At 52.0% G+C, this 27,356-nt stretch overlaps 1 protein-coding gene across 1 annotated transcript in view; it reads right to left on the bottom strand.

The window, feature by feature from the left end:
- Positions 1-27,356, bottom strand: part of LOC132831226 (cytochrome b-c1 complex subunit 2, mitochondrial-like) — a 54,630-nt gene that overhangs the window by 16,237 nt on the left and 11,037 nt on the right. The window contains exons 5-10 of the mRNA XM_060849236.1: positions 12,656-12,780; positions 10,693-10,790; positions 3,863-3,920; positions 1,970-2,065; positions 1,122-1,321; positions 871-951 (exon numbers count right to left, since the gene is read on the bottom strand). Of these exons, the coding sequence (XP_060705219.1) occupies positions 871-951; positions 1,122-1,321; positions 1,970-2,065; positions 3,863-3,920; positions 10,693-10,790; positions 12,656-12,780 (658 nt within the window). The remainder of the gene's footprint in view (positions 1-870; positions 952-1,121; positions 1,322-1,969; positions 2,066-3,862; positions 3,921-10,692; positions 10,791-12,655; positions 12,781-27,356) is intronic.

Here is a 27,356-nt window from a genome sequence, read left to right as displayed (position 1 = left end):
TTCCCCCCGTCACTGCACTGCAATCTGCTACCTACAGCAGAAACTGGACTGGGTCTTCCAATCAGCATTCCGTACATAAAAGCAAATTACTGCGGATGCTGGAATCTGAAACCAAAAAGAGAAAATGCTGGAAAATCTCAGCAGGTCTGGCAGCAGCTGTAAGGAGAGAAAAGAGCTGAGGTTTCGAGTCTAACTGACCCTTTGTCAAACAGCTCTTTTCTCTCCTTACAGATGCAGCCAGACCTGCTGAGATTTTCCAGCATTTTCTTGTTTGGTTTCAGCATTCTGTACGTGTAATCACAGAATCCCTACAGTCTGGGAACAGGCCATTTGGCCCAACACCGACCCTCTGAACAGTAACCCACCCAGATCAATTCACCTGATTCATGCACCTAACCTACACACCCCTGAACACCATGGACAATTTAGCACGGCCAATTCACATAACCCACACACCCCTGAACAATATGGATAATTTAGCATGGCCAATTTACCCTAACCTGCACATCTTTGGGAGGAAACTGGAGCACCCGGAGGAAACCCACACAGACACGGGGAGAATGTGCAAACTCCACACAGACAGTCACCTGAGGCTGGAATCAAACCCGGGTCCCTGGCGCTGTGAGGCAGCAGTGCTAACCACTGAGCCACCCTAAGTTGTGAAGGGAAGACAAAAAGATGGATTCAGTGAGTGGGAACTGACAACACTGGAACGATCCACGCGAAGTGTGGAAGGGTTGTAGCAGCGTCCTGATGTTAGAGGGGTGCCTTTATCCCAGTCAGAGGTGTGCATTTGGCGAACATAATCGATTCCAGTTCACACATTGCGGGGCCTACCCAGTTTGTGGAAGAGCAGAAGCCTGTACTCACATCAGCTGCTGTCTCATCCTGAGAGATGGTGTAAACCCCAAACAGACCAGAGTCTTGGTAGCACACATTGAAGGCAAAGGCCTGGAGGGGAAGGGAACAAATGAATAGAAAGAAACTTGCATTTATATAGCACCTTTCACACCACCACAGGATGCCTCAAAGCACTTTACAACCGACCGTGTTCTTCTCCTTCTGCAGAGTAGTCACCTGACAAGTGCCCCCACCCCCAGTGATGAGACGTGGTAACTCACGGTGAAGGGCTGCGCCGTACTCTTGCTTACGGCCCGGGTTAAGGTGCTGGTCATCCCGCTTCCTCTCTTGACGTGGGGTCCCACCCCCAGCACCTGCTGCAGCGCGGTAAACGCCAGGGACTCCTGTGAGCCCAGAGCCTCACCCTCACAGACCACGGCGGCGTGCACCAGCGGCTCAGAGGTGCCCTCGCGGTGCTCACCTGGAACGAGACATGAAAGTAAATGCTTGGCATCGTTATCACTGACTCACCAACCTAGGACTGCCATAGATGGGGGCACCCATGACTTTGGTGGTGGTGGGGGGTTTGAGTTTAAATTGTGCAGGGGGGGTATTCTATTCCTGCTCGTTGATGGAGGAACGGTCCTTACGCGTGGGTTGGGTGGGCAGCTATTTGACTGCAGGGAGCATCACAGCCAAGTCAAATCCAGCCCTGAACAAACCCTCTGCTCCCTGGTGAGTGTGGGGAGGGGGAATGTAGGTACATGGGCTGGGCAGGTATGGTATTTTACAAGCCCCTACGCACCCCCCCCGCTCTAAACCACACCCCACCTGAGGTAGCTAACAGCCAGCGAGCAGTGTTCCTCCCGAGGCTGGAGAGCAGGATACGGAGGGTGGATTTCAGGAGCACGTTTTGTCGAGTTAGCGAGGAGGGGCCCTGTCGAATGTCAGGGAGCCTGGTAACACTGACGGGCAAGACCACTAGAAACAACGCTGGGGCCATTGGGAAAGTGTATCAGATGCTCAAAACAGGGCTCAGGGAGATGAATCATTCCCTGGTCACCATCACCAACGTCCAGGAAATGAACTGAAGCCAGTTCTCAGCCTTTCTGTTCCAGGCTCCGCTTACCTCCTCCATACAGGGCCTTAGGCCCAGCCTGACCATAGCCCGAAGCCTTGCCAAACAGTTGCTGAGCTGCCTTTGTTAGCTGGCTGAGAGACATCCCTAAAGGTACAGATAAAAGAACATTCCAGTCAACAAAAGGTGAGGGAGTGAGGTACAAATCATTGGGGAACTGTAACGTAGGACAAATAAACCCTTCAGGGTGGGGTACAGGCTGACGGTGATTGAGCACGGTCTCAGACCAGCCTCGTTAGATCACCTCATCAAACACCCAGCTCAAAAACAGCCCACTTCCTCCATTTTGGAACTGATTACCTTTATCAGCAGGCAGCCCTCAGTTTCACCCTCCAACCATTTGGGTTTCAATGGGAACAGTGGGGGTGGAGCTATGAACGAGTCACCGTGTTCGTCATCCCGGAGATCCAGGGTTCAAATCCCACTAGGGGAGCGAGAGGTGATGGGATTAAACTCACTGAACAAAACCCTGGAATTGAAGCAATTGTTAATGGGAATTAAGATCCTACCTGGTTCACTAATGTCCTTTAAGGAACTCACTGAATGCTTACAATTCAGGCCATTCAACCCATCAGGTTCACACTGATCCTCCAAGGAGCATCCCACCCTATCCCTATAATTATGCATTTTCCCATGGCTAATCCACCTAGCCTGCACATCCCTGGACACTATGGACAATTTAGCATGGCCAATCCACCCTAATAGGTACATCTTTGGATTGTGAGATGAGAATGTACAAACCCCGCCCAGACAGTCGCCCGAGGCTGGAATCGAACCCAGGTCCCTGGTGCTGTGAGGCAGCAGTGCTAACCACTGAGCCACCGTGCCACCCTAACCTGTATCCTTCGCTGGCAGGGAGAATACACCGGGTAATCCAACCCTGAGTTCAGGACTTTTGGAGCCTAGTTCTGTATAAACTAGTCTCAGGTTTATGAGGTCAGCTACTTCCCTGAGATCTTGGCTCCCAGCCAGAGGAACAACATCTTATAGCGAGATCATTCCAAGTTGCAAAGAACACTGAGGCCCATTGAATACAATCTCTAATCAATAGCACACTCCTCCTGGTACAGGTATCACTTAATCAGCATGATCAACATCCTTTCTCCCCTAGCACTCCAACCATTGCCCCAATTGTAGCAAAAATGCTGCCCCCTCCACACGTCAGCTCTGACGTGGAGTCATCTGGACTCGAAAGGTTGGCATGCTCTCTCTCCATGGATGCTGTCTGACCTGCTGTGATATCCAGTATTTGTTGTTTTCAGGACAGATTCCAGCACCTGCAGTAATTTGCTCCCTCATTAATCTAACAAAGCCTTTCAAGCCCACAAGTAAGGCCAGTCTACCTCTCCTTCAGTACGGTGACTGAAACTTTACACAGTACCCCAGGGCTGACCTCACTATGCTCTGTACAACTCCAAGCAGGAGTTAGCTCACTCATACACACATCAGGAGAAAGCTGCCCCACCTTTCTATAAGATCATGGACTCGATGTTTCAGTCTCGAACCCCTAGTTATAACTGCCAGCTAAAAACCTCTTCAGATCAGGAATCTTGCGCTCTCCAGCTAAACCTCTTCAGTCTCTCTCGCCTATTAACTCAATATTTGCACTGCTTGGGAAAATACAAAGCATTTGTTCTTATAAAGGACGGTAAACTAATGCTTGTGTATAAAGTGAGTAAGGAGACAATAATCATCCTAGAGTAACTTCTTCAGAATGATTTCCCTGCCCCTTGATGAAAGTTGCATGGAACACTGCAGCATGACAGTGAATCTTCCACTGACGTTATCCCAGGGTTATCGCTCAGATACCTCCTGCCTGACACAGCACTGTGACGTCTTACATTAAACACAGGCTCCCTGTTTAGAATTGTTACACATATTTACCTATTCCCACTATTGCCATCTGTCCAACACAGAAATGCTTCTTCACATATTTATGTAGCTGCAGAAGGGAGATAAAATATACAAACGTTATAGGAATACATATATTTAGAAAGAAAACACTATAACTCTAACCAAACAGCAGCAATGAAAGCTGGTGTCAGACTGGATGGGTTAGACTAAACGACTCAGAATGGAGAGGTAACCCAGTCACAGTTATGTGGCTCAAAGGGCCACTCTTTGAAGTCTTCCTGCCCAAGTTAAATGGGGGTCCATTCAGACCCTCCTGAAGCCTCCAATGCATGTATATCGAGTCTTGTACAAGTAAGAGATGCGCTGGGTTTTGTTTGTTGGATTGAATCAAACTCCTGTGTTTGTTTGCTTCTTCATATGTTACTGAACTGCATCAGTGACTATGTATCATAGAATCCCGACAGGGTGGAAACAGGCCGTTCGGCCCATTGTCAAAGGGAAGCTGGGATGGGTGTCCGAAACTGGCTTTTCATGTTTCCTGCAATGGTTCAATTCCCTGACATTGAGCCCTTTGCTTCAAATATATACTTTATTCATAAAAATATTGTTATCAATGGGGTCGCATGGTGGCTGCGTAGTTATTTGCATCAGGCACTCTCCCACAGTGATGAATTCCCCACTGTCACCAGTCTTTAGCGAATAAAGTTTAGTATTGCTGATATATTCTCTTCCCCAATCTTCCACTGGGCAGAAGGTACAAATGTTTGGAAATATGTGCAGGTAGATAACCCTTTATCCGAAAGTCACAGGTAGATAGGATAGTGAGGAAGGCATTTGGTATGCTTTCCTTTATTGGTCAGAGTATTGAGTACAGGAGTTGGGAGGTCATGTTGCGGCTGTACAGGACATCGGTTAGGCCACTGTTGGAATATTGCATGCAATTCTGGTCTCCTTCCTATTGGAAAGATGTTGTGAAACTTGAAAGGGTTTAGAAAAAAATTTACAAGGATGTTGCCAGGGTTGGAGGATTTGAGCTACAGGGAGAGGCTGAACAGGCTGGGGCTGTTTTCCCTGGAGTGTCGGATGCTGAGGGGTGACCTTACACAGGTTTACAAAATCATGAAAGGCATGAATAGGATAAATAGACAAAGTCTTTTCCCTGGGGCCGGGGAGTCCAGAACTAGACAGCGCAGGTTTAGGGTGAGAGGGGAAAGATATAAGAGAGACCTTAGGGGCAACATTTTCACACAGAAGGTGGTACATGTATGAAATGAGCTGCCAGAGGATGTGGTGGAGGCCGGTACAATTGCAACATTTAAGAGGCATTTGGAGGGGTATATGAATAGGAAGGGTTCGGAGGGATGTGGGCCAGGTGCTGGCAGGTGGGACTAGATTGGGTTGGGATATCTGGTCAGCATGAACGCGATGGACCAAAGGGTCTGTTTCCGTGCTGTGTACATCTCTACGACTCTATAAATCCGAAAAGCTCCGAAATCCGAAGGCTTTTCCGTGAAGTTCTTTTCTCATTATCAAGGTTGTTTTGGCATGCAAACAGTTAGCCCAACTCCACCCCTACTCGATGCGTGTCACTCAGGGGCGGCGTGTGGGGGCGTGGCTTGGCGTTTGCAGGCCTCAGTTCTGTCTCAGGGCCCGGTTTACTCACAGTAAGTCTGTTATTTGAGAAGATTTTTAAAACATTCACCATCAATCTGTCACTTATTCTGAAATTCAAAAGGTTCTGAATTCCAAAATCCAGCTGGTCCCAAGCATTTCAGGTGAGGGATTGTGCACCCGTACTGACAGATTCAGGAACAGCTTCTTCCCGGCTGTTAACAGGTTTATGAACGGGCCTCATTTACTGGAGTGATCTCTCTCTCTGCACCTTCTCTGTAGCTGTAACACTATATTCCACATTCTGTTCTATTACCCCGATATACTTATGTAAGATATGATTTGTCAGGTTAGCAGGCAAAATAATAATTTTCACTGCATCTCGATACATGACAATAATAAATCAAATCAAATCAAAAAGAAAGAGCCATGCTATTGAAGATTTCCATCTTGTCTCCATCAGGAGCGAGGGAGAAAGCGAGGACTGCAGATGCTGGAGATCTGAGTCAAGAGGGTGGTGCTGGAAAAGCACAGCAGGTCAGGCAGCATCCGAGGAGCAGGAGAATCGATGTTTCGGGCATAGGCCCTTCATCAGGATGCTGCCTGACCTGTTGCGCTTTTCCAGCACCACACTCCTGACTCATCAGGACAGACACAAGGATGTCAAAACATCAAAGGGTACAACAATTTACACTGCACGAGACACCGGTTTACTTTGCTTCTCATGCTTTATAAATTATTGTTCCCTTTGAAATTTGGCACTCTTGTGATTCTGTCCTGAAGAGTGCAGGATGAAAAGGTTCGACAGCAGGAATTTCCTATTTGTTTTGAACAGCTCTTACGCCCTGCCTTATCCTCAGTGACTGTTTGTAAAAAGGTGCTTTCCGAATTCCTGACTGGATTTCTAATGGGTTAAAAACAATGACTGCAGATGCTGGGTTAGTGGTGCTGGAAGTGCACAGCAGTTCAGGCAGCATCCGAGGAGCAGTAAAATCCACGTTTCGGGCAAAAGCCCTTCATCAGGAATAAAAGGCAGAGAGCCTGAAGGGTGGAGAGGTAAGTGAGAGGAGGGTGGGGGTGGGGAGAAAGTAGAGAGAGGTGGAAAATTTCTTCCAGGCAGGCATCCTTGCATGGGGCTTTGCAGTAGGGTTAAAACCAACGAGATACAAACAATGACTGCAGATGCTGGAAACCAGATTCTGGATTAGTGGTGCTGGAAGAGCACAGCAATGGATTTCTAATAGTAATGCTCTTGGAGAATGGGGGTCCCTTTCAAACAGAAGTCTCCCAGCATTTCCTGCACAGCCTGAGACTGTGTTTATCTGCTCCCCAGGGAAACCAAAGGTCATAAAGGATCAGCAGGGTCATCAAGGTCAGACTCTGACAATTTATTGGGTGCCACGTGTACTTTAGGGTCAATGTACGGTTTCAGAAAATAACAAGATTTTGTTCTTACAAAGAATAGTTAAACCAGCCTCAGATAAAGGCAGTCATTCTGCAGTAAACATAGGGAATACTGGAGAGGCTTACAGAGGGAAAACAGACTTAACATTGAGACCAATACAACTCATTATCAGCTCTGAGGTAGTCATACCGGCCTGGAAACGTTCATTCTGTTTCTCCCTCCACACTTGCCGGTAGACCTGCTGAGTTTCTCCAGCACTGTCCTGTGTTTCTTTGCAAGCTCCTGCACCTGTGTGATCTTGCCTTGAGGAGAGTCATCCTGGGGTCAAGAGAAGCTTCCCACCGTGCACACTGACCCAGGGGTTCAGGCAGATGCTGGGCACTGCATAGGTCATCAGAGGAAAGTCTACTAACGGGATTAGGTGGGGGTCGAAAAGTGTGATGCTGGAAAAGCACAGCCGGTCAGGCAGCATCTGAGGAGCAGGATAATTGACGTTTCGAGCATAAGCCCTTCATCAGGAAGGTGGTGTGGGGAGAGAAGGGGGCTGAAGTTGGGTTAGGTGGGAAGTATTTTCGAGAGAGGGAGAGGACAGGGAAACAAGGCCAGCAGTTTCTTGGTGAAGGACTAGGAGTTTGAGGGGAAAAAAAAAGTTACCAACAAAGAGGGCAAAATATTAGGAATGATCCCCACACCATTCCAAACTGCCTCTTCACCTCCATTCGAGAGAACAGCTTCAGGATCATTCAAGTGTTCGGATCTGCAACTTGTATCGGAGTAGGGATGTCTTGCTGCAGTTAGATAGAGCCTTGGTGAGGCAGCACCTTGGGTACAGTGTGCAGTTCTGGTCTCCTAGTCTGAGGAAGGACATTCGTGATATTGAGGGAATACAGCAAAAGGTTCATCAGACTGATTCCCGGGATGGCAGAACTGATATATGAGGAAAGACTGGATCGACTGGGCTTGTATTCCCTGGGATTTGGAAGTATGGACGGGGGAGGGGGGGGTGTCTCTCATATACAACCCTGGTGGGACTGGACAGGTTAGATGCGGGATAAAAAAGGTGGGGACGTGCAGAACTAGGAGTCACAGTCTAAGAATAAGGGGTAAGCTGTTCAGGACTGAGATGAGGAAGAATTCTCCCCCACAGGAAGCTGTTGGGGTCAGTTTGTCAGATATATTCAAGAGGGAGCTGGAAGCGACCCATGCGGCTAGAGGGATCAAAGTGTATGGACAGAAAGGGGGGATTGCATGATCAGCCATGATCGTATTGAATGGTGGTGCAGGTTCAAAAGGGCCAAATGGCCTACTCCTGCATCTATTTTCCATGTTTCTATGCCTCATGAACTAATGCATCATAACTAAACTGCCGCCTTCTTTACCAAACTGAATAAACTACCTGACAATTGCTTACAAATGGCTTATTGGGGAACTGTGATCACAAATCCTGAGACTCTAGGGAGAGGTAGAACCAATGGGTGTAAACAGGTACACTCAGTACTTACTAAATACCAAGAGCGTATCGGGGGGAGACAGTTTCGGGGGAAGGGTCTCCCATTTCTGCTGGAGTGGGGAGGAATTTCATCCCTCGGGCCTGCGGTGTCTGTGGAATTCTCTTCCTCAGCAAGCACTGGAGACTGGGCCAGGGACTCTAGTCGAGGTGAGTGGAGACAGATTTTTGATTGACAAGGGGAGTTGAGGGGGCGGGCAGGAAGGTGGAGGTAAGGTCACAGACAGGTCATCTATCATCTTATTGAATGGCAGAGCAGGGGAGAGGGGCTGAATGGCCTGATCCAATGATCTTAAACCAGGAAGCAGGAAGGAGATGTCAGAGTGCACATTTAGTTCAGGGGACCCTCTATAAGACATAGAATTGAACTGAATTAGTGTTATTGTCACATTTACATAGAGGAGTACAGCGAAACGGTTTTAAGACTTCCCCTTGTGGATAAAGGAACCCAGGTACAGTCCTTCAGGAAAGAAAAGAGAGTAAAGAAATGGGCCAAAGGCTGGAGGTTAGGGGGTATGGAGTATGGGGGTACGGGGTCAGGGGGTATGGGGTCAGGGGGTATGGGGATACGGGGTCAGGGGGTACGGGAGTCGAGGAGGTACGGGGGGTGGAGGGTACAGGGGTTACGGGTACAGGGGTTACGGGGTCAGGGGGTACAGGGTCGGGATGTAATTGGCTTAGATCGTACAAACTTTGAACTGGAGTGGCCAATTGGGCTCACGAGGTTTGTTCCATCACACAATACAACCAAGGGGAGACCCTGACCCCACTTGTGCTGTGTCCCTCGGTATGCGGCCTACCAAAGACTGACAGCCTCCTGAAAGGAAAGTTATTTTCCCTCACCGCTGTCTGAAACAGCATAGCCCTTCGTTTTAAACCATGCCTTTAGTTTTGAGATTCCCGCAGAAAGAGAAACATCCCGTCAGCATCGACCTTGCCAAGCGTCCATCGCCCCCAACCTCTCGATGGTTTACATTTCAATCCCACCTCTCAGTGGGACCTTTTTCACTGGAGCCTAGGAGGTTGAGAGGTAACCTTAGGGAACGTTATAAAGTCATGAGGGGTATAGAGAGTGTTAATGGTAGGTATCTTCCCCAGCGTTAGGGATTTCAAAACGAGGGAGCACATTTTTAACGTGAACAGAGAGAGATTTCAAAAAGATATGAGGGGCAAATGTCTTACACACAGGGTGGTTTGTGTGTGAAATGAACGTCCTGAGGAAGTGGTGGGTGTGGGTCCAGTTCGAATGCTTAAATGACATTTTGGATAAGTACATAATTAGGAAATGTTTGGAGGAACATGGGCCAGGAGGTGACAATGGTTTAGTTTGGGATTATGATTGGTGTGGACTAGTTGAACTGAAGGGTGCGTTTCTGTGCTGTGTAACTCTGTGCAGCCTTAATCTTTCCTCAGGAGACAATCCACAGGGAGTAGTCTCCGAAACCTTCTCTGAACTAGCAGCATGGTGGCTTAGCGGTTAGCGCTGCTGCCTCACAGCACCAGGGTCCCAGGTTCAATTCCAGCCTCAGACAGACGGTCTGTGTGGAGTTTGCACATTGTCTGCGTGGGTTGCCTCTGGGTGCTCTGGCTTCCTCCCACAGTCACAAAGATGTGCAGGTTAGGGTGAATTGACTGTGCTAAATTCCTGAAGAAGGGCTCATGCCCGAAATCTCGACTCTCCTGCTCCTTGGATGCTGCCTGACCTGTTGTGCTTTTCCAGCAACACATTTCAGCCATGTTAAATTGCCCATAGTGTTACATGCATTAGTCAGGGGCAAATAGGTCTGGGTGGGTTACTCTTCAGAGGGTTGGTGTGGACTGGTTGGACCTAAGGGTTGGTTCCCACACTGTGGGGAATTTAATCTAATCAAACCACCTGCAATATAAGTCTCTCCTTCTTAATTTAAGGTGTCCCATATCACGAGGGTCTGGATTAAAGTTCACTACAAATTCAAGAGAAGAGAGAAACTGAATTCATGTCTGGAACCAACCAATGTTGCTCAGCAAGTGGGACCTCTGGTTAAAACCTTTGCTACGATTCAAGCTCCTGTTCAACATTCCTTGTTTTTTGACTGTTTTAAACAAGGGTTTAAATCAAAAATTCTCACCAAAACATATGAAAATTACATGGATAATTTCCACGCTTCCCCTCGATAATCGAAACACAATCGCGGTTAGAATTTGTCAGCATTGGTCCCATTGGTGGGAAAGAGGAGAAAGGTTGGCCCATCGGGACTGGCCCACGTTGTGAAGCGACCCTCGCTCCAGGATAGGGGAAGTCTGGGCAGAGGTGATGGAGAGTTCTGGTGTGGAGCTGTAATGGAAATGGGCACTCACCTGTTCACAGGTGAACTGACCCAGCATGAAGTCAGGACAGTAGAGGGAGTTGCACAGCGTGTTACGATAGGCAGCCGCGTGGAGGCTCTCCAACAATCCTGCCGAGAGAGAGTACAGACAGCGCATCATCTGTCAAACCGAGCTCACGCCAGCATTGAACACAGGGGCCTAACCTTCCAATCCTCCCTTCCCACGACAAAGCCACAGTGAACCAGCAGGGGGCAAAAGGGAGCTATGATAGCATACTGTACTGGACGAATGATCCTAATGGGTCAGTGATAGGAGCTCAACTCCCACACCAGCAGCTGGAATTCATTCAACAAGTAAATCTGGAATGTAAAAAGACTAGCTGGGATCCTGTCCTCTGCCTGCCTGCCTCTCTTCCATGATTACCTGGGTGTCCTTGGAGAGGGAGCACACAGTGTCCATCCATACCCTTAGAGAGGGGGATACCATGCTTTATTTCCAGTTCCACATTGATTTAGCCGCTCCCCACTTCTGCTAGTTTGCACTGTCCATAACAGTGGAGGACTGCAGATGCTGGAGATTAGAGTTGAAGAGTGTGGTGCTGGAAAAGCACAGCAGGTCAGGCAGCATCCGGGGAGCAGGAGAATCGATATTTCGGGCATAAGCCCTTCATCAGGAATGAGGGCCAGTGGCTGAGAGATAAATGGGAGAGTGGTGGGGCTGGGGGGGGGGGGGGAAGGGAGCTGAGAATGTGATAGGTGGATGAAGGTGGGGGGTGAGGGTGATAGGTCGGAGAGGAGGGTGGAGTAGATAGGCGGGAATGAAGATGGACAGGTAGGACCGTTCAAGAGGGCGGTGGTGCCGAGTTGGAAGGTTGGATCTGGGATGAGGTGGAGGGGAGGGGAGATGAGGAAACTGGTGAAATTCACATTGATCCTGTATGGTTGGAGGGTCCCAAGGCAGAAGATGAAGCATTCTTCCTCCAGGCGTCAGGTGGTTAGGGTTTGGCGATGGAGGAGGCCCAGGATCTGCATGTCCTCGGTGGAATGGGAGGGGGAGTTAAAGTAATCGGCCACGGGGCGATGGGGTTGGTTGGTGCGGGTGTCCCAGGATGTTCTCTGAAACGTTCCGCAAGTTGGCGTCCTGTCTCCCCGATGTAGAGGAGACCACATCAGGAGCAGCGGACACAGTAGGTGATATGTGTAGAGGTCCAGGTAAAAGGATATGGAAGGATCCTTTGGGGCCTTCAATAGAGGTGAGGGGGGAGGTGTGGGCGCAGGTTTTGCAATTCTAGCAGGGGCAGGGGTAGGTGCCAGGAGGGGAGGGTGGTTTGGTGGGGAATGTATACCTAATAAGGGAGTTGTGGAGGGAATGGTCTCTGTGGAACATAGATAAGAGTAGGGAGGGAAATATATCCCAAGTGGTGGGGTGTGTTTGAGGGCGGTGGAAGTGGCGGAGGACAATGCGATGTACACAGAGGTTTTTTGGGAGCATGATGGAATGGCAGAGCAGACTCAATGGGCTGAGTGGCCTAATTCTGCCCCTACACCTTATGAACTTATGAGTGGGAACTGAAAGGGGTCAGAAAATGATGGTTTTTAATGTTGTTGACAGACAGGGAGGAGGGGAACAGATGGAGAGGGTACCCGGAATAAGGAACAAGAGAGTGGTAATGATAATACAGGAGATATATAGATGCAAGATAGGTGTTAATAGTTGGTGTGAGAAGTGAAAAATAGGTTGGCTTTGCTGGGGCTCAGGTCAAGGCCAATTCGGGACGAGTAACAAATACTGGGTCTTGCCAGTGACGCCCACATCCCGTTAAAAAAAACAAGAAAACTACACCTTGGTAATATTTCCTATTTGTGACAACCTGAAGGCCAACACTGAAAGGTGGCTGGTTGGAGTTTGAGAACCTTTCAGCTCTCTGGCCTGTTGTCGCTCTGAACTATTCCAAACAGAAACACTAGCTCGCTGCCCAATCACTTTGACTCACTTCTCTGCAGCTGACGGTATGCTATCTCCTTCTCTACTTTCAGGCGATCTCTGACGTTGGCCACCTCCCATGGTCTGAACTCAGGGGCTAAGACTATGGCGCTGAGGTACTCCATCAGGTCGTCACTGAAGGGTGCAAATTAACAGCAGCATCAGTTCCAGGGAGCTGGGTGTGTGGACATTCAATTATCCCAACTTCAGGCACAATATCTCTCAATAGACCAGCTCCGATTCCTCAGGATTGTATGCCTGCAAACAAATACCCTTGGGAGTTGGCAGTTTTTTTTTCACAGAGTGCCAATATTCAGGTGGATGCCAGGACTGTGCCTCAAAAGGTTGACATTCCAACACTGTCCAGCCAGTCACTGTACCCTCAGTCATGCTAAACTCTGCTGCTCAACTCCTGACCCAACTGCTCACTGACCTACATTAGCCACCAGCTCCCTCTCCCTCTCTCTCTGACTGACATTAGCCCCCAGCTCTCTCTCTCTGACCTACATTAGCCCCCAGCTCTCTCTCTCTCTCTGACCTACATTAGCCCCCAGCTCTCTCTCTCTCTCTCTCTCTCTGACCTACGTTAGCCCCCAGCTCTCTCTCTCTCTCTCTCTCTCTGACCTACATTAGCCCCCAGCTCTCTCTGACCTACATTAGCCCCCAGCTCTCCCTCTCTCTCTTTGACCTACATTAGCCCCCAGCTCTCTCTCTCTCTCTGACCTACATTAGCCCCCAGCTCTCTCTCTTTGACCTACATTAGCCCCCAGCTCTCTCTCTCTCTCTGACCTACATTAGCCCCCAGCTCTCCCTCTCTCTCTTTGACCTACATTAGCCCCCAGCTCTCCCTCTCTCTCTTTGACCTACATTAGCCCCCAGCTCTCTCTCTCTCTCTGACCTACATTAGCCCCCAGCTCTCTCTCTGACCTACATTAGCCCCCAGCTCTCTCTCTCTCTGACCTACATTAGCCCCCAGCTCTCTCTCTCTCTCTCTCTCTGACCTACATTAGCCCCCAGCTCTCTCTCTCTCTCTCTCTCTGACCTACATTAGCCCCCAGCTCTCTCTGACCTACATTAGCCCCCAGCTCTCTCTCTCTCTGACCTACATTAGCCCCCAGCTCTCTCTCTCTCTCTGACCTACATTAGCCCCCAGCTCTCTCTCTCTCTCTCTGACCTACATTAGCCCCCAGCTCTCCCTCTCTCTGACCTACATTAGCCCCCAGCTCTCTCTCTCTGACCTACATTAGCCCCCAGCTCTCTCTCTCTCTCTCTCTCTCTCTCTCTCTCTGACCTACGTTAGCCCCCAGCTCTCTCTCTCTCTGTCTCTCTGACCTACGTTAGTCCCCAGCTCCCTCTCTCTCTGACCTAGATTAGCCCCCAGCTCTCTCTCTCTCTCTCTGACCTACATTAGCCCCCAGCTCTCCCTCTCTCTGACCTACATTAGCCCCCAGCTCTCCCTCTCTCTCTCTGACCTACATTAGCCCCCAGCTCTCTCTCTCTGACCTACATTAGCCCCCAGCTCTCTCTCTCTCTGACCTACATTAGCCCCCAGCTCTCTCTCTCTCTCTCTCTCTGACCTACGTTAGCCCCCAGCTCTCTCTCTCTCTCTCTCTCTCTGACCTACGTTAGTCCCCAGCTCCCTCTCTCTCTGACCTAGATTAGCCCCCAGCTCTCTCTCTCTCTCTCTGACCTACATTAGCCCCCAGCTCTCCCTCTCTCTGACCTACATTAGCCCCCAGCTCTCCCTCTCTCTGACCTACATTAGCCCCCAGCTCTCCCTCTCTCTGACCTACATTAGCCCCCAGCTCTCCCTCTCTCTGACCTACATTAGCCCCCAGCTCTCCCTCTCTCTCTCTGACCTACATTAGCCCCCAGCTCTCCCTCTCTCTGACCTACATTAGCCCCCAGCTCTCTCTCTCTGACCTACATTAGCCCCCAGCTCTCTCTCTCTCTGACCTACATTAGCCCCCAGCTCTCTCTCTCTCTCTCTCTCTCTCTGACCTACGTTAGCCCCCAGCTCTCTCTCTCTCTCTCTCTCTGACCTACGTTAGCCCCCAGCTCCCTCTCTCTCTGTCTCTCTGACCTACGTTAGCCCCCAGCTCCCTCTCTCTCTGACCTAGATTAGCCCCCAGCTCTCTCTCTCTCTCTCTGACCTACATTAGCCCCAAGCTCTCCCTCTCTCTGACCTACATTAGCCCCCAGCTCTCCCTCTCTCTGACCTACATTAGCCCCCAGCTCTCCCTCTCTCTCTCTGACCTACATTAGCCCCCAGCTCTCTCTCTCTCTGACCTACATTAGCCCCCAGCTCTCTCTCTCTCTGCCCCAGCTCTCTCTCTCTCTGACCTACGTTAGTCCCCAGCTCCCTCTCTCTCTGACCTAGATTAGCCCCCAGCTCTCTCTCTCTCTCTCTCTGACCTACATTAGCCCCCAGCTCTCCCTCTCTCTCTCTGACCTACATTAGCCCCCAGCTCTCTCTCTCTGACCTACATTAGCCCCCAGCTCTCTCTCTCTGACCTACATTAGCCCCCAGCTCTCTCTCTCTCTGACCTACATTAGCCCCCAGCTCTCTCTCTCTCTGACCTACGTTAGCCCCCAGCTCTCTCTCTCTCTGTCTCTCTGACCTACGTTAGTCCCCAGCTCCCTCTCTCTCTGACCTAGATTAGCCCCCAGCTCTCTCTCTCTCTCTCTGACCTACATTAGCCCCCAGCTCTCCCTCTCTCTGACCTACATTAGCCCCCAGCTCTCCCTCTCTCTCTCTCTGACCTACATTAGCCCCCAGCTCTCTCTCTCTCTCTCTCTCTGACCTACGTTAGCCCCCAGCTCCCTCTCTCTCTCTCTCTCTGACCTACGTTAGCCCCCAGCTCCCTCTCTCTCTGTCTCTCTGACCTACGTTAGCCCCCAGCTCCCTCTCTCTCTGACCTAGATTAGCCCCCAGCTCTCTCTCTCTCTCTCTGACCTACATTAGCCCCAAGCTCTCCCTCTCTCTGACCTACATTAGCCCCCAGCTCTCCCTCTCTCTGACCTACATTAGCCCCCAGCTCTCTCTCTCTCTCTCTCTGACCTACATTAGCCCCCAGCTCTCTCTCTCTCTGACCTACATTAGCCCCCAGCTCTCTCTCTCTGACCTACATTAGCCCCCAGCTCTCTCTCTCTCTGACCTACATTAGCCCCCAGCTCTCTCTCTCTCTGACCTACATTAGCCCCCAGCTCTCTCTCTCTCTCTCTCTGACCTACGTTAGCCCCCAGCTCCCTCTCTCTCTGTCTCTCTGACCTACGTTAGCCCCCAGCTCCCTCTCTCTCTGACCTAGATTAGCCCCCAGCTCTCTCTCTCTCTCTCTGACCTACATTAGCCCCAAGCTCTCCCTCTCTCTGACCTACATTAGCCCCCAGCTCTCCCTCTCTCTGACCTACATTAGCCCCCAGCTCTCCCTCTCTCTCTCTGACCTACATTAGCCCCCAGCTCTCTCTCTCTGACCTACATTAGCCCCCAGCTCTCTCTCTCTCTGTCTCACTGACCTACGTTAGTCCCCAGCTCCCTCTCTCTCTGACCTAGATTAGCCCCCAGCTCTCTCTCTCTCTCTCTGACCTACATTAGCCCCCAGCTCTCCCTCTCTCTGACCTACATTAGCCCCCAGCTCTCCCTCTCTCTCTCTGACCTACATTAGCCCCCAGCTCTCTCTCTCTGACCTACATTAGCCCCCAGCTCTCTCTCTCTCTGACCTACATTAGCCCCCAGCTCTCTCTCTCTCTCTCTCTCTGACCTACGTTAGCCCCCAGCTCTCTCTCTCTCTGTCTCTCTGACCTACGTTAGTCCCCAGCTCCCTCTCTCTCTGACCTAGATTAGCCCCCAGCTCTCTCTCTCTCTCTCTGACCTACATTAGCCCCCAGCTCTCCCTCTCTCTGACCTACATTAGCCCCCAGCTCTCCCTCTCTCTCTCTGACCTACATTAGCCCCCAGCTCTCCCTCTCTCTCTCTGACCTACATTAGCCCCCAGCTCTCCCTCTCTCTCTCTGACCTACATTAGCCCCCAGCTCTCCCTCTCTCTGACCTACATTAGCCCCCAGCTCTCTCTCTCTGACCTACATTAGCCCCCAGCTCTCTCTCTCTCTGACCTACATTAGCCCCCAGCTCTCTCTCTCTCTCTCTCTCTCTCTCTGACCTACGTTAGCCCCCAGCTCTCTCTCTCTCTCTCTCTCTCTGACCTACGTTAGCCCCCAGCTCCCTCTCTCTCTGTCTCTCTGACCTACGGTAGCCCCCAGCTCCCTCTCTCTCTGACCTAGATTAGCCCCCAGCTCTCTCTCTCTCTCTCTGACCTACATTAGCCCCAAGCTCTCCCTCTCTCTGACCTACATTAGCCCCCAGCTCTCCCTCTCTCTGACCGACATTAGCCCCCAGCTCTCCCTCTCTCTCTCTGACCTACATTAGCCCCCAGCTCTCCCTCTCTGACCTACATTAGCCCCCAGCTCTCTCTCTCTCTCTGTCTCACTGACCTACGTTAGTCCCCAGCTCCCTCTCTCTCTGACCTAGATTAGCCCCCAGCTCTCTCTCTCTCTCTCTGACCTACATTAGCCCCCAGCTCTCCCTCTCTCTGACCTACATTAGCCCCCAGCTCTCCCTCTCTCTCTCTGACCTACATTAGCCCCCAGCTCTCTCTCTCTGACCTACATTAGCCCCCAGCTCTCTCTCTCTCTCTCTCTCTGACCTACGTTAGCCCCCAGCTCTCTCTCTCTCTGTCTCTCTGACCTACGTTAGTCCCCAGCTCCCTCTCTCTCTGACCTAGATTAGCCCCCAGCTCTCTCTCTCTCTCTCTGACCTACATTAGCCCCCAGCTCTCCCTCTCTGACCTACATTAGCCCCCAGCTCTCCCTCTCTCTCTCTCTGACCTACATTAGCCCCCAGCTCTCTCTCTGACCTCTCTCTCTCTCTGACCTACATTAGCCCCCAGCTCTCCCTCTCTCTGACCTACATTAGCCCCCCAGCTCTCTCTCTCTCTCTCTCTCTGACCTACGTTAGCCCCCAGCTCCCTCTCTCTCTGTCTCTCTGACCTACGTTAGCCCCCAGCTCCCTCTCTCTCTGACCTAGATTAGCCCCCAGCTCTCTCTCTCTGACCTACATTAGCCCCAAGCTCTCCCTCTCTCTGACCTACATTAGCCCCCAGCTCTCCCTCTCTCTGACCTACATTAGCCCCCAGCTCTCCCTCTCTCTCTCTCTGACCTACATTAGCCCCCAGCTCTCTCTCTCTCTGACCTACATTAGCCCCCCCAGCTCTCCCTCTCTCTGACCTACATTAGCCCCCAGCTCTCTCTCTCTCTGACCTACATTAGCCCCCAGCTCTCTCTCTCTCTGACCTACATTAGCCCCCAGCTCTCTCTCTCTCTCTCTCTGACCTACGTTAGCCCCCAGCTCTCTCTCTCTCTCTCTCTCTGACCTACGTTAGCCCCCAGCTCCCTCTCTCTCTGTCTCTCTGACCTACGTTAGCCCCCAGCTCCCTCTCTCTCTGACCTAGATTAGCCCCCAGCTCTCTCTCTCTCTCTCTCTGACCTACATTAGCCCCAAGCTCTCCCTCTCTCTGACCTACATTAGCCCCCAGCTCTCTCTCTCTGACCTACATTAGCCCCCAGCTCTCTCTCTCTCTGTCTCACTGACCTACGTTAGTCCCCAGCTCCCTCTCTCTCTGACCTAGATTAGCCCCCAGCTCTCTCTCTCTGACCTACATTAGCCCCCAGCTCTCCCTCTCTCTGACCTACATTAGCCCCCAGCTCTCCCTCTCTCTCTCTGACCTACATTAGCCCCCAGCTCTCCCTCTCTGACCTACATTAGCCCCCAGCTCTCTCTCTCTCTGTCTCACTGACCTACGTTAGTCCCCAGCTCCCTCTCTCTCTGACCTAGATTAGCCCCCAGCTCTCTCTCTCTCTCTCTGACCTACATTAGCCCCCAGCTCTCCCTCTCTCTGACCTACATTAGCCCCCAGCTCTCCCTCTCTCTCTCTGACCTACATTAGCCCCCAGCTCTCTCTCTCTGACCTACATTAGCCCCCAGCTCTCTCTCTCTCTGACCTACATTAGCCCCCAGCTCTCTCTCTCTCTCTCTCTCTGACCTACGTTAGCCCCCAGCTCTCTCTCTCTCTGTCTCTCTGACCTACGTTAGTCCCCAGCTCCCTCTCTCTCTGACCTAGATTAGCCCCCCAGCTCTCTCTCTCTCTCTCTGACCTACATTAGCCCCCAGCTCTCCCTCTCTCTGACCTACATTAGCCCCCAGCTCTCCCTCTCTCTCTCTGACCTACATTAGCCCCCAGCTCTCTCTCTCTGACCTACATTAGCCCCCAGCTCTCTCTCTCTGACCTACATTAGCCCCCCAGCTCTCTCTCTCTCTGACCTACATTAGCCCCCAGCTCTCTCTCTCTCTCTCTCTCTCTGACCTACGTTAGCCCCCAGCTCTCTCTCTCTCTCTCTGACCTACGTTAGTCCCCAGCTCCCTCTCTCTCTGACCTAGATTAGCCCCCAGCTCTCTCTCTCTCTCTCTGACCTACATTAGCCCCCAGCTCTCCCTCTCTCTGACCTACATTAGCCCCCAGCTCTCCCTCTCTCTGACCTACATTAGCCCCCAGCTCTCCCTCTCTCTGACCTACATTAGCCCCCAGCTCTCCCTCTCTCTGACCTACATTAGCCCCCAGCTCTCCCTCTCTCTGACCTACATTAGCCCCCCAGCTCTCCCTCTCTCTGACCTACATTAGCCCCCAGCTCTCCCTCTCTCTCTCTGACCTACATTAGCCCCCAGCTCTCCCTCTCTCTGACCTACATTAGCCCCCAGCTCTCCCTCTCTCTGACCTACATTAGCCCCCCAGCTCTCCCTCTCTCTGACCTACATTAGCCCCCAGCTCTCCCTCTCTCTCTCTGACCTACATTAGCCCCCAGCTCTCCCTCTCTCTGACCTACATTAGCCCCCAGCTCTCTCTCTCTGACCTACATTAGCCCCCAGCTCTCTCTCTCTCTGACCTACATTAGCCCCCAGCTCTCTCTCTCTCTCTCTCTCTCTCTCTGACCTACGTTAGCCCCCTGCTCTCTCTCTCTCTCTCTCTCTGACCTACATTAGCCCCCAGCTCCCTCTCACTCTCTCTGACCTACATTAGACCCCAGCTCTCTCTCTCTCTGACCTACATTAGCCCCCAGCTCTCCCTCTCTCTGACCTACATTAGCCCCCAGCTCTCTCTCTCTCTCTCTCTGACCTACGTTAGCCCCCAGCTCTCTCTCTCTCTCTCTCTCTGACCTACATTAGCCCCCCAGCTCCCTCTCTCTCTGTCTCTCTGACCTACGTTAGCCCCCAGCTCCCTCTCTCTCTGACCTAGATTAGCCCCCAGCTCTCTCTCTCTCTCTCTCTCTGACCTACATTAGCCCCAAGCTCTCCCTCTCTCTGACCTACATTAGCCCCCAGCTCTCCCTCTCTCTGACCTACATTAGCCCCCAGCTCTCCCTCTCTCTCTCTGACCTACATTAGCCCCCAGCTCTCCCTCTCTCTGACCTACATTAGCCCCCAGCTCTCTCTCTCTCTCTCTCACTGACCTACATTAGCCCCCAGCTCCCTCTCTCTCTGACCTAGATTAGCCCCCAGCTCTCTCTCTCTCTCTCTGACCTACATTAGCCCCCAGCTCTCCCTCTCTCTCTGACCTACATTAGCCCCCAGCTCTCCCTCTCTCTCTCTGACCTACATTAGCCCCCAGCTCTCTCTCTCTCTGACCTACATTAGCCCCCAGCTCTCTCTCTCTCTGACCTACATTAGCCCCCAGCTCTCTCTCTCTCTGACCTACATTAGCCCCCAGCTCTCTCTCTCTCTGACCTACATTAGCCCCCAGCTCTCTCTCTCTCTGACCTACATTAGCCCCCAGCTCTCTCTCTCTCTGACCTACATTAGCCCCCAGCTCTCTCTCTCTCTGACCTACATTAGCCCCCAGCTCTCTCTCTCTCTCTCTCTCTGACCTACGTTAGCCCCCAGCTCTCTCTCTCTCTGTCTCTCTGACCTACGTTAGTCCCCAGCTCCCTCTCTCTCTGACCTAGATTAGCCCCCAGCTCTCTCTCTCTCTCTCTGACCTACATTAGCCCCCAGCTCTCCCTCTCTCTGACCTACATTAGCCCCCAGCTCTCCCTCTCTCTGACCTACATTAGCCCCCAGCTCTCCCTCTCTCTGACCTACATTAGCCCCCAGCTCTCTCTCTCTCTCTCTGACCTACATTAGCCCCCAGCTCTCCCTCTCTCTGACCTACATTAGCCCCCAGCTCTCTCTCTCTGACCTACATTAGCCCCCAGCTCTCCCTCTCTCTCTCTGACCTACATTAGCCCCCAGCTCTCCCTCTCTGACCTACATTAGCCCCCAGCTCTCTCTCTCTCTCTCTGACCTACATTAGCCCCCAGCTCTCCCTCTCTCTGACCTACATTAGCCCCCAGCTCTCCCTCTCTCTCTCTGACCTACATTAGCCCCCAGCTCTCTCTCTCTGACCTACATTAGCCCCCAGCTCTCTCTCTCTCTGACCTACATTAGCCCCCAGCTCTCTCTCTCTCTCTCTCTGTCTCTCTGACCTACGTTAGTCCCCAGCTCCCTCTCTCTCTGACCTAGATTAGCCCCCAGCTCTCTCTCCCTCTCTCTGACCTACATTAGCCCCCAGCTCTCTCTCTCTGACCTACATTAGCCCCCAGCTCTCCCTCTCTCTCTCTGACCTACATTAGCCCCCAGCTCTCCCTCTCTGACCTACATTAGCCCCCAGCTCTCTCTCTCTCTCTCTGACCTACATTAGCCCCCAGCTCTCCCTCTCTCTGACCTACATTAGCCCCCAGCTCTCCCTCTCTCTCTCTGACCTACATTAGCCCCCAGCTCTCTCTCTCTGACCTACATTAGCCCCCAGCTCTCTCTCTCTCTGACCTACATTAGCCCCCAGCTCTCTCTCTCTCTCTCTCTGTCTCTCTGACCTACGTTAGTCCCCAGCTCCCTCTCTCTCTGACCTAGATTAGCCCCCAGCTCTCTCTCTCTCTCTCTGACCTACATTAGCCCCCAGCTCTCCCTCTCTCTGACCTACATTAGCCCCCAGCTCTCTCTCTCTCTCTCTGACCTACATTAGCCCCCAGCTCTCCCTCTCTCTGACCTACATTAGCCCCCAGCTCTCCCTCTCTCTGACCTACATTAGCCCCCAGCTCTCCCTCTCTCTCTCTGACCTACATTAGCCCCCAGCTCTCTCTCTCTGACCTACATTAGCCCCCAGCTCTCTCTCTCTCTGACCTACATTAGCCCCCAGCTCTCTCTCTCTCTCTCTCTCTGTCTCTCTGACCTACGTTAGTCCCCAGCTCTCTCTCTCTCTGACCTAGATTAGCCCCCAGCTCTCCCTCTCTCTGACCTACATTAGCCCCCAGCTCTCCCTCTCTCTGACCTACATTAGCCCCCAGCTCTCCCTCTCTCTGACCTACATTAGCCCCCAGCTCTCCCTCTCTCTGACCTACATTAGCCCCCAGCTCTCTCTCTCTCTCTCTGATCTACATTAGCCCCCAGCTCTCCCTCTCTCTGACCTACATTAGCCCCCAGCTCTCCCTCTCTCTCTCTGACCTACATTAGCCCCCAGCTCTCCCTCTCTCTCTCTGACCTACATTAGCCCCCAGCTCTCCCTCTCTCTGACCTACATTAGCCCCCAGCTCTCCCTCTCTCTCTCTGACCTACATTAGCCCCCAGCTCTCTCTCTCTCTGACCTACATTAGCCCCCAGCTCTCCCTCTCTCTCTCTGACCTACATTAGCCCCCAGCTCTCTCTCTCTCTCTCTGACCTACATTAGCCCCCAGCTCTCCCTCTCTCTGACCTACATTAGCCCCCAGCTCTCTCTCTCTCTCTCTGACCTACATTAGCCCCCAGCTCTCCCTCTCTCTGACCTACATTAGCCCCCAGCTCTCCCTCTCTCTCTCTGACCTACATTAGCCCCCAGCTCTCTCTCTCTGACCTACATTAGCCCCCAGCTCTCTCTCTCTCTGACCTACATTAGCCCCCAGCTCTCTCTCTCTCTCTCTGTCTCTCTGACCTACGTTAGTCCCCAGCTCCCTCTCTCTCTGACCTAGATTAGCCCCCAGCTCTCCCTCTCTCTGACCTACATTAGCCCCCAGCTCTCCCTCTCTCTGACCTACATTAGCCCCCAGCTCTCCCTCTCTCTGACCTACATTAGCCCCCAGCTCTCCCTCTCTCTGATCTACATTAGCCCCCAGCTCTCCCTCTCTCTGACCTACATTAGCCCCCAGCTCTCCCTCTCTCTCTCTGACCTACATTAGCCCCCAGCTCTCCCTCTCTCTCTCTGACCTACATTAGCCCCCAGCTCTCCCTCTCTCTGACCTACATTAGCCCCCAGCTCTCCCTCTCTCTCTCTGACCTACATTAGCCCCCAGCTCTCCCTCTCTCTGACCTACATTAGCCCCCAGCTCTCCCTCTCTCTCTCTGACCTACATTAGCCCCCAGCTCTCCCTCTCTCTGACCTACATTAGCCCCCAGCTCTCCCTCTCTCTGACCTACATTAGCCCCCAGCTCTCCCCCTCTCTGACCTACATTAGCCCCCAGCTCTCCCTCTCTGACCTACATTAGCCCCCAGCTCTCCCTCTCTCTGACCTACATTAGCCCCCAGCTCTCCCTCTCTCTGACCTACATTAGCCCCCAGCTCTCCCTCTCTCTGACCTACATTAGCCCCCAGCTCTCCCTCTCTCTGACCTACATTAGCCCCCAGCTCTCCCTCTCTCTGACCTACATTAGCCCCCAGCTCTCCCTCTCTCTGACCTACATTAGCCCCCAGCTCTCCCTCTCTCTGACCTACATTAGCCCCCAGCTCTCCCTCTCTCTGACCTACATTAGCCCCCAGCTCTCCCTCTCTCTGACCTACATTAGCCCCCAGCTCTCCCTCTCTCTGACCTACATTAGCCCCCAGCTCTCCCTCTCTCTGACCTACATTAGCCCCCAGCTCTCCCTCTCTCTGACCTACATTAGCCCCCAGCTCTCCCTCTCTCTGACCTACATTAGCCCCCAGCTCTCCCTCTCTCTGACCTACATTAGCCCCCAGCTCTCCCTCTCTCTGACCTACATTAGCCCCCAGCTCTCCCTCTCTCTGACCTACATTAGCCCCCAGCTCTCCCTCTCTCTGACCTACATTAGCCCCCAGCTCTCCCTCTCTCTGACCTACATTAGCCCCCAGCTCTCCCTCTCTCTGACCTACATTAGCCCCCAGCTCTCCCTCTCTCTGACCTACATTAGCCCCCAGCTCTCCCTCTCTCTGACCTACATTAGCCCCCAGCTCTCCCTCTCTCTGACCTACATTAGCCCCCAGCTCTCCCTCTCTCTGACCTACATTAGCCCCCAGCTCTCCCTCTCTCTGACCTACATTAGCCCCCAGCTCTCCCTCTCTCTGACCTACATTAGCCCCCAGCTCTCCCTCTCTCTGACCTACATTAGCCCCCAGCTCTCCCTCTCTCTGACCTACATTAGCCCCCAGCTCTCCCTCTCTCTGACCTACATTAGCCCCCAGCTCTCCCTCTCTCTGACCTACATTAGCCCCCAGCTCTCCCTCTCTCTGACCTACATTAGCCCCCAGCTCTCCCTCTCTCTGACCTACATTAGCCCCCAGCTCTCCCTCTCTCTGACCTACATTAGCCCCCAGCTCTCCCTCTCTCTGACCTACATTAGCCCCCAGCTCTCCCTCTCTCTGACCTACATTAGCCCCCAGCTCTCCCTCTCTCTGACCTACATTAGCCCCCAGCTCTCCCTCTCTCTGACCTACATTAGCCCCCAGCTCTCCCTCTCTCTGACCTACATTAGCCCCCAGCTCTCCCTCTCTCTGACCTACATTAGCCCCCAGCTCTCCCTCTCTCTGACCTACATTAGCCCCCAGCTCTCCCTCTCTCTGACCTACATTAGCCCCCAGCTCTCCCTCTCTCTGACCTACATTAGCCCCCAGCTCTCCCTCTCTCTGACCTACATTAGCCCCCAGCTCTCCCTCTCTCTGACCTACATTAGCCCCCAGCTCTCCCTCTCTCTGACCTACATTAGCCCCCAGCTCTCCCTCTCTCTGACCTACATTAGCCCCCAGCTCTCCCTCTCTCTGACCTACATTAGCCCCCAGCTCTCCCTCTCTCTGACCTACATTAGCCCCCAGCTCTCCCTCTCTCTGACCTACATTAGCCCCCAGCTCTCCCTCTCTCTGACCTACATTAGCCCCCAGCTCTCCCTCTCTCTGACCTACATTAGCCCCCAGCTCTCCCTCTCTCTGACCTACATTAGCCCCCAGCTCTCCCTCTCTCTGACCTACATTAGCCCCCAGCTCTCCCTCTCTCTGACCTACATTAGCCCCCAGCTCTCCCTCTCTCTGACCTACATTAGCCCCCAGCTCTCCCTCTCTCTGACCTACATTAGCCCCCAGCTCTCCCTCTCTCTGACCTACATTAGCCCCCAGCTCTCCCTCTCTCTGACCTACATTAGCCCCCAGCTCTCCCTCTCTCTGACCTACATTAGGACTCAGCTCTCTCTCTCTCTCTCTCTGACCTACATTAGGACTCAGCTCTCTCTCTCTCTCTCTCTGACCTACATTAGGACTCAGCTCTCTCTCTCTCTCTCTCTCTCTCTCTCTGACCTACATTAGCCCCCAGCTCTCTCTCTCTCTGACCTACGTTAGCCCCTAGCTCTCTCTCTCTCTCTCTCTGACCTACATTAGCCCCCAGCTCTCTCTCTCTGACCTACGTTAGCCCCCAGCTCTCTCTTTCTCTCTGACCTACGTTAGCCCCCAGCTCTCTCTTTCTCTCTGACCTACGTTAGCCCCCAGCTCTCCCTCTCTCTCTCTGACCTACATTGACCCCCAGCTCTCTCTCTCTGTGACCTACGTTAGCCCCCAGCTCTCTCTCTCTCTGACCTACATTAGCCCCCAGCTCTCTCTCTCTGTGTCCTACATTAGCTCCTGTATTTCTGGCCTCTTCCGAATTCCTAATTTTCATCGCTTTATCGTTACTACTGAGCTGCCTCAATCCTAAGTTTTGAAATGTCATTCCTAAACCACCCAAACCCTTACATTATTCTCATCCTTTATAAAGCTCCTTTAAACCTGCTTCATTGAGCAGGGTGTCATCCACATCATATCTCTTTCTGTCACTCAACGCCAAACTTCTCATTCAACACCACCGTGACATACGGCCACTTCCATCTAGAAGAACAACAGACAGCAGATATGTGGGAACATCACCCCCTGCAAATTCCCCTCCAAGCCCCTCACCATCCTGACTTGGAAATATCTCGTGTTGCTGGGTCAAAATCCTGGAATTCTCTCCCGAAGGGCATTGTGGGTCGACCCAGAGCACATGGACTGCAGCGGTTCAAGAAGGCAGCTCACCCCCAACCTTCCCAAGGGGCAACTAGAGACCAGCCTGTCCATCATGGCAAAATGCCAGAGAAGAATATTTTTGACAAGGGTACCTCATGGGTACAAGGTCATGTTGCAGCTGTACAGGACATTGGTTAGGCCACTGTTGGAACATCGCATGTAATTCTGGTCTCCTTCCTATTAGAAAGATGTTGTGAAACTTGAAAGGGTTCAGAAAAGATTTACAAGGATGTTGCCAGGGTTGGAGGATCTGAGCTACAGGGAGAGGCTGAACAGGCTGGGGCTGTTTTCCCTGGAGCGTCGGAGGCTGAGGGGTGATAGAAGTTTACAAAATTGAGAGGCATGGATCAGATAAATAGACAAAGTCTTTTCCCTGAGGTCACGAAGTCCAGAACTAGAGGGCATAGGTTTAGGGTGAGAGGGGAAAGATATAAAAGAGACTTAAGGGGTAACCTTTTCACACAGAGGGTGGTACGTGTATGGAATGAGCTGCCAGAGGATGTTGGAGGCTGGTACAATTGCAACATTTAAGAGGCATTTGGATGGGTAAATGAATAGGAAGGGTTTGGAGGGATATAGACCAGGTACTGGCAGGTGGGACTAGATTGGGTTGGGATATCTGGTCAGGATGGACGGGTTGGACCGAAGGGTCTGTTTCCATGCTGTACGTCTCTAGAACTCTATGACTCGATTAAAGATGAATGTTGAACTCCACATTGAGAGCGTTATGTGAAGTTTTGGTCTCCTTATCTGAGGAAGGACACTCTGGTGACGGAGGGAGCCAGCAAAGATCTCCCAGACTCATTCCTGGGAAGACAGGTCTGGAGCGTGGGTTGGTCAGGACTATATTCACTGGAGTTTAGGAGAATGAGGGGGAGACCTAGAAAATTCTAACAGAATTAAATAGGATAAACACTGACCGAGGAGTCCAGGTCACAGTCTGAGGATACGGGGTCAGCCATTTTGGACTGAGCTGAGGAGAAATGTTTTCACCCAGAAAGGGGGGAAAACCTGTGGAATTCTCTCCAACAGAAAGCAGTCAAGGCCAAAACATTGAATGTTTTCAAGAAGGAGGTAGATATTGTTCTTAGGGCTAAAGGCCTCGATGGGGAGGAAGCAAGAAGAGGAGCCTGAGTTGGATGCGATTGTATAGAATGGTGGAGAAGGCTCCAAGGGCCGAATGGCCTACTCCTGCTCCTTTTTTTAATGACTTGGAGATGCCAGTGTTGGACTGGGGTGTACAAAGTTAAAAATCCCACAACATCAGGTTATAGTCCAACAGGTTTAATTGGAAGCACTAGCTTTTGGAGCGACGCTCCTTCATCAGGTGGTTGTGGA

Source organism: Hemiscyllium ocellatum, chromosome 33 (genome assembly GCF_020745735.1).
Source record: "Hemiscyllium ocellatum isolate sHemOce1 chromosome 33, sHemOce1.pat.X.cur, whole genome shotgun sequence".
In the NCBI taxonomy this organism is placed as follows: domain Eukaryota; kingdom Metazoa; phylum Chordata; class Chondrichthyes; order Orectolobiformes; family Hemiscylliidae; genus Hemiscyllium; species Hemiscyllium ocellatum.
This window is presented reverse-complemented; position numbering and strand designations above follow the sequence as displayed.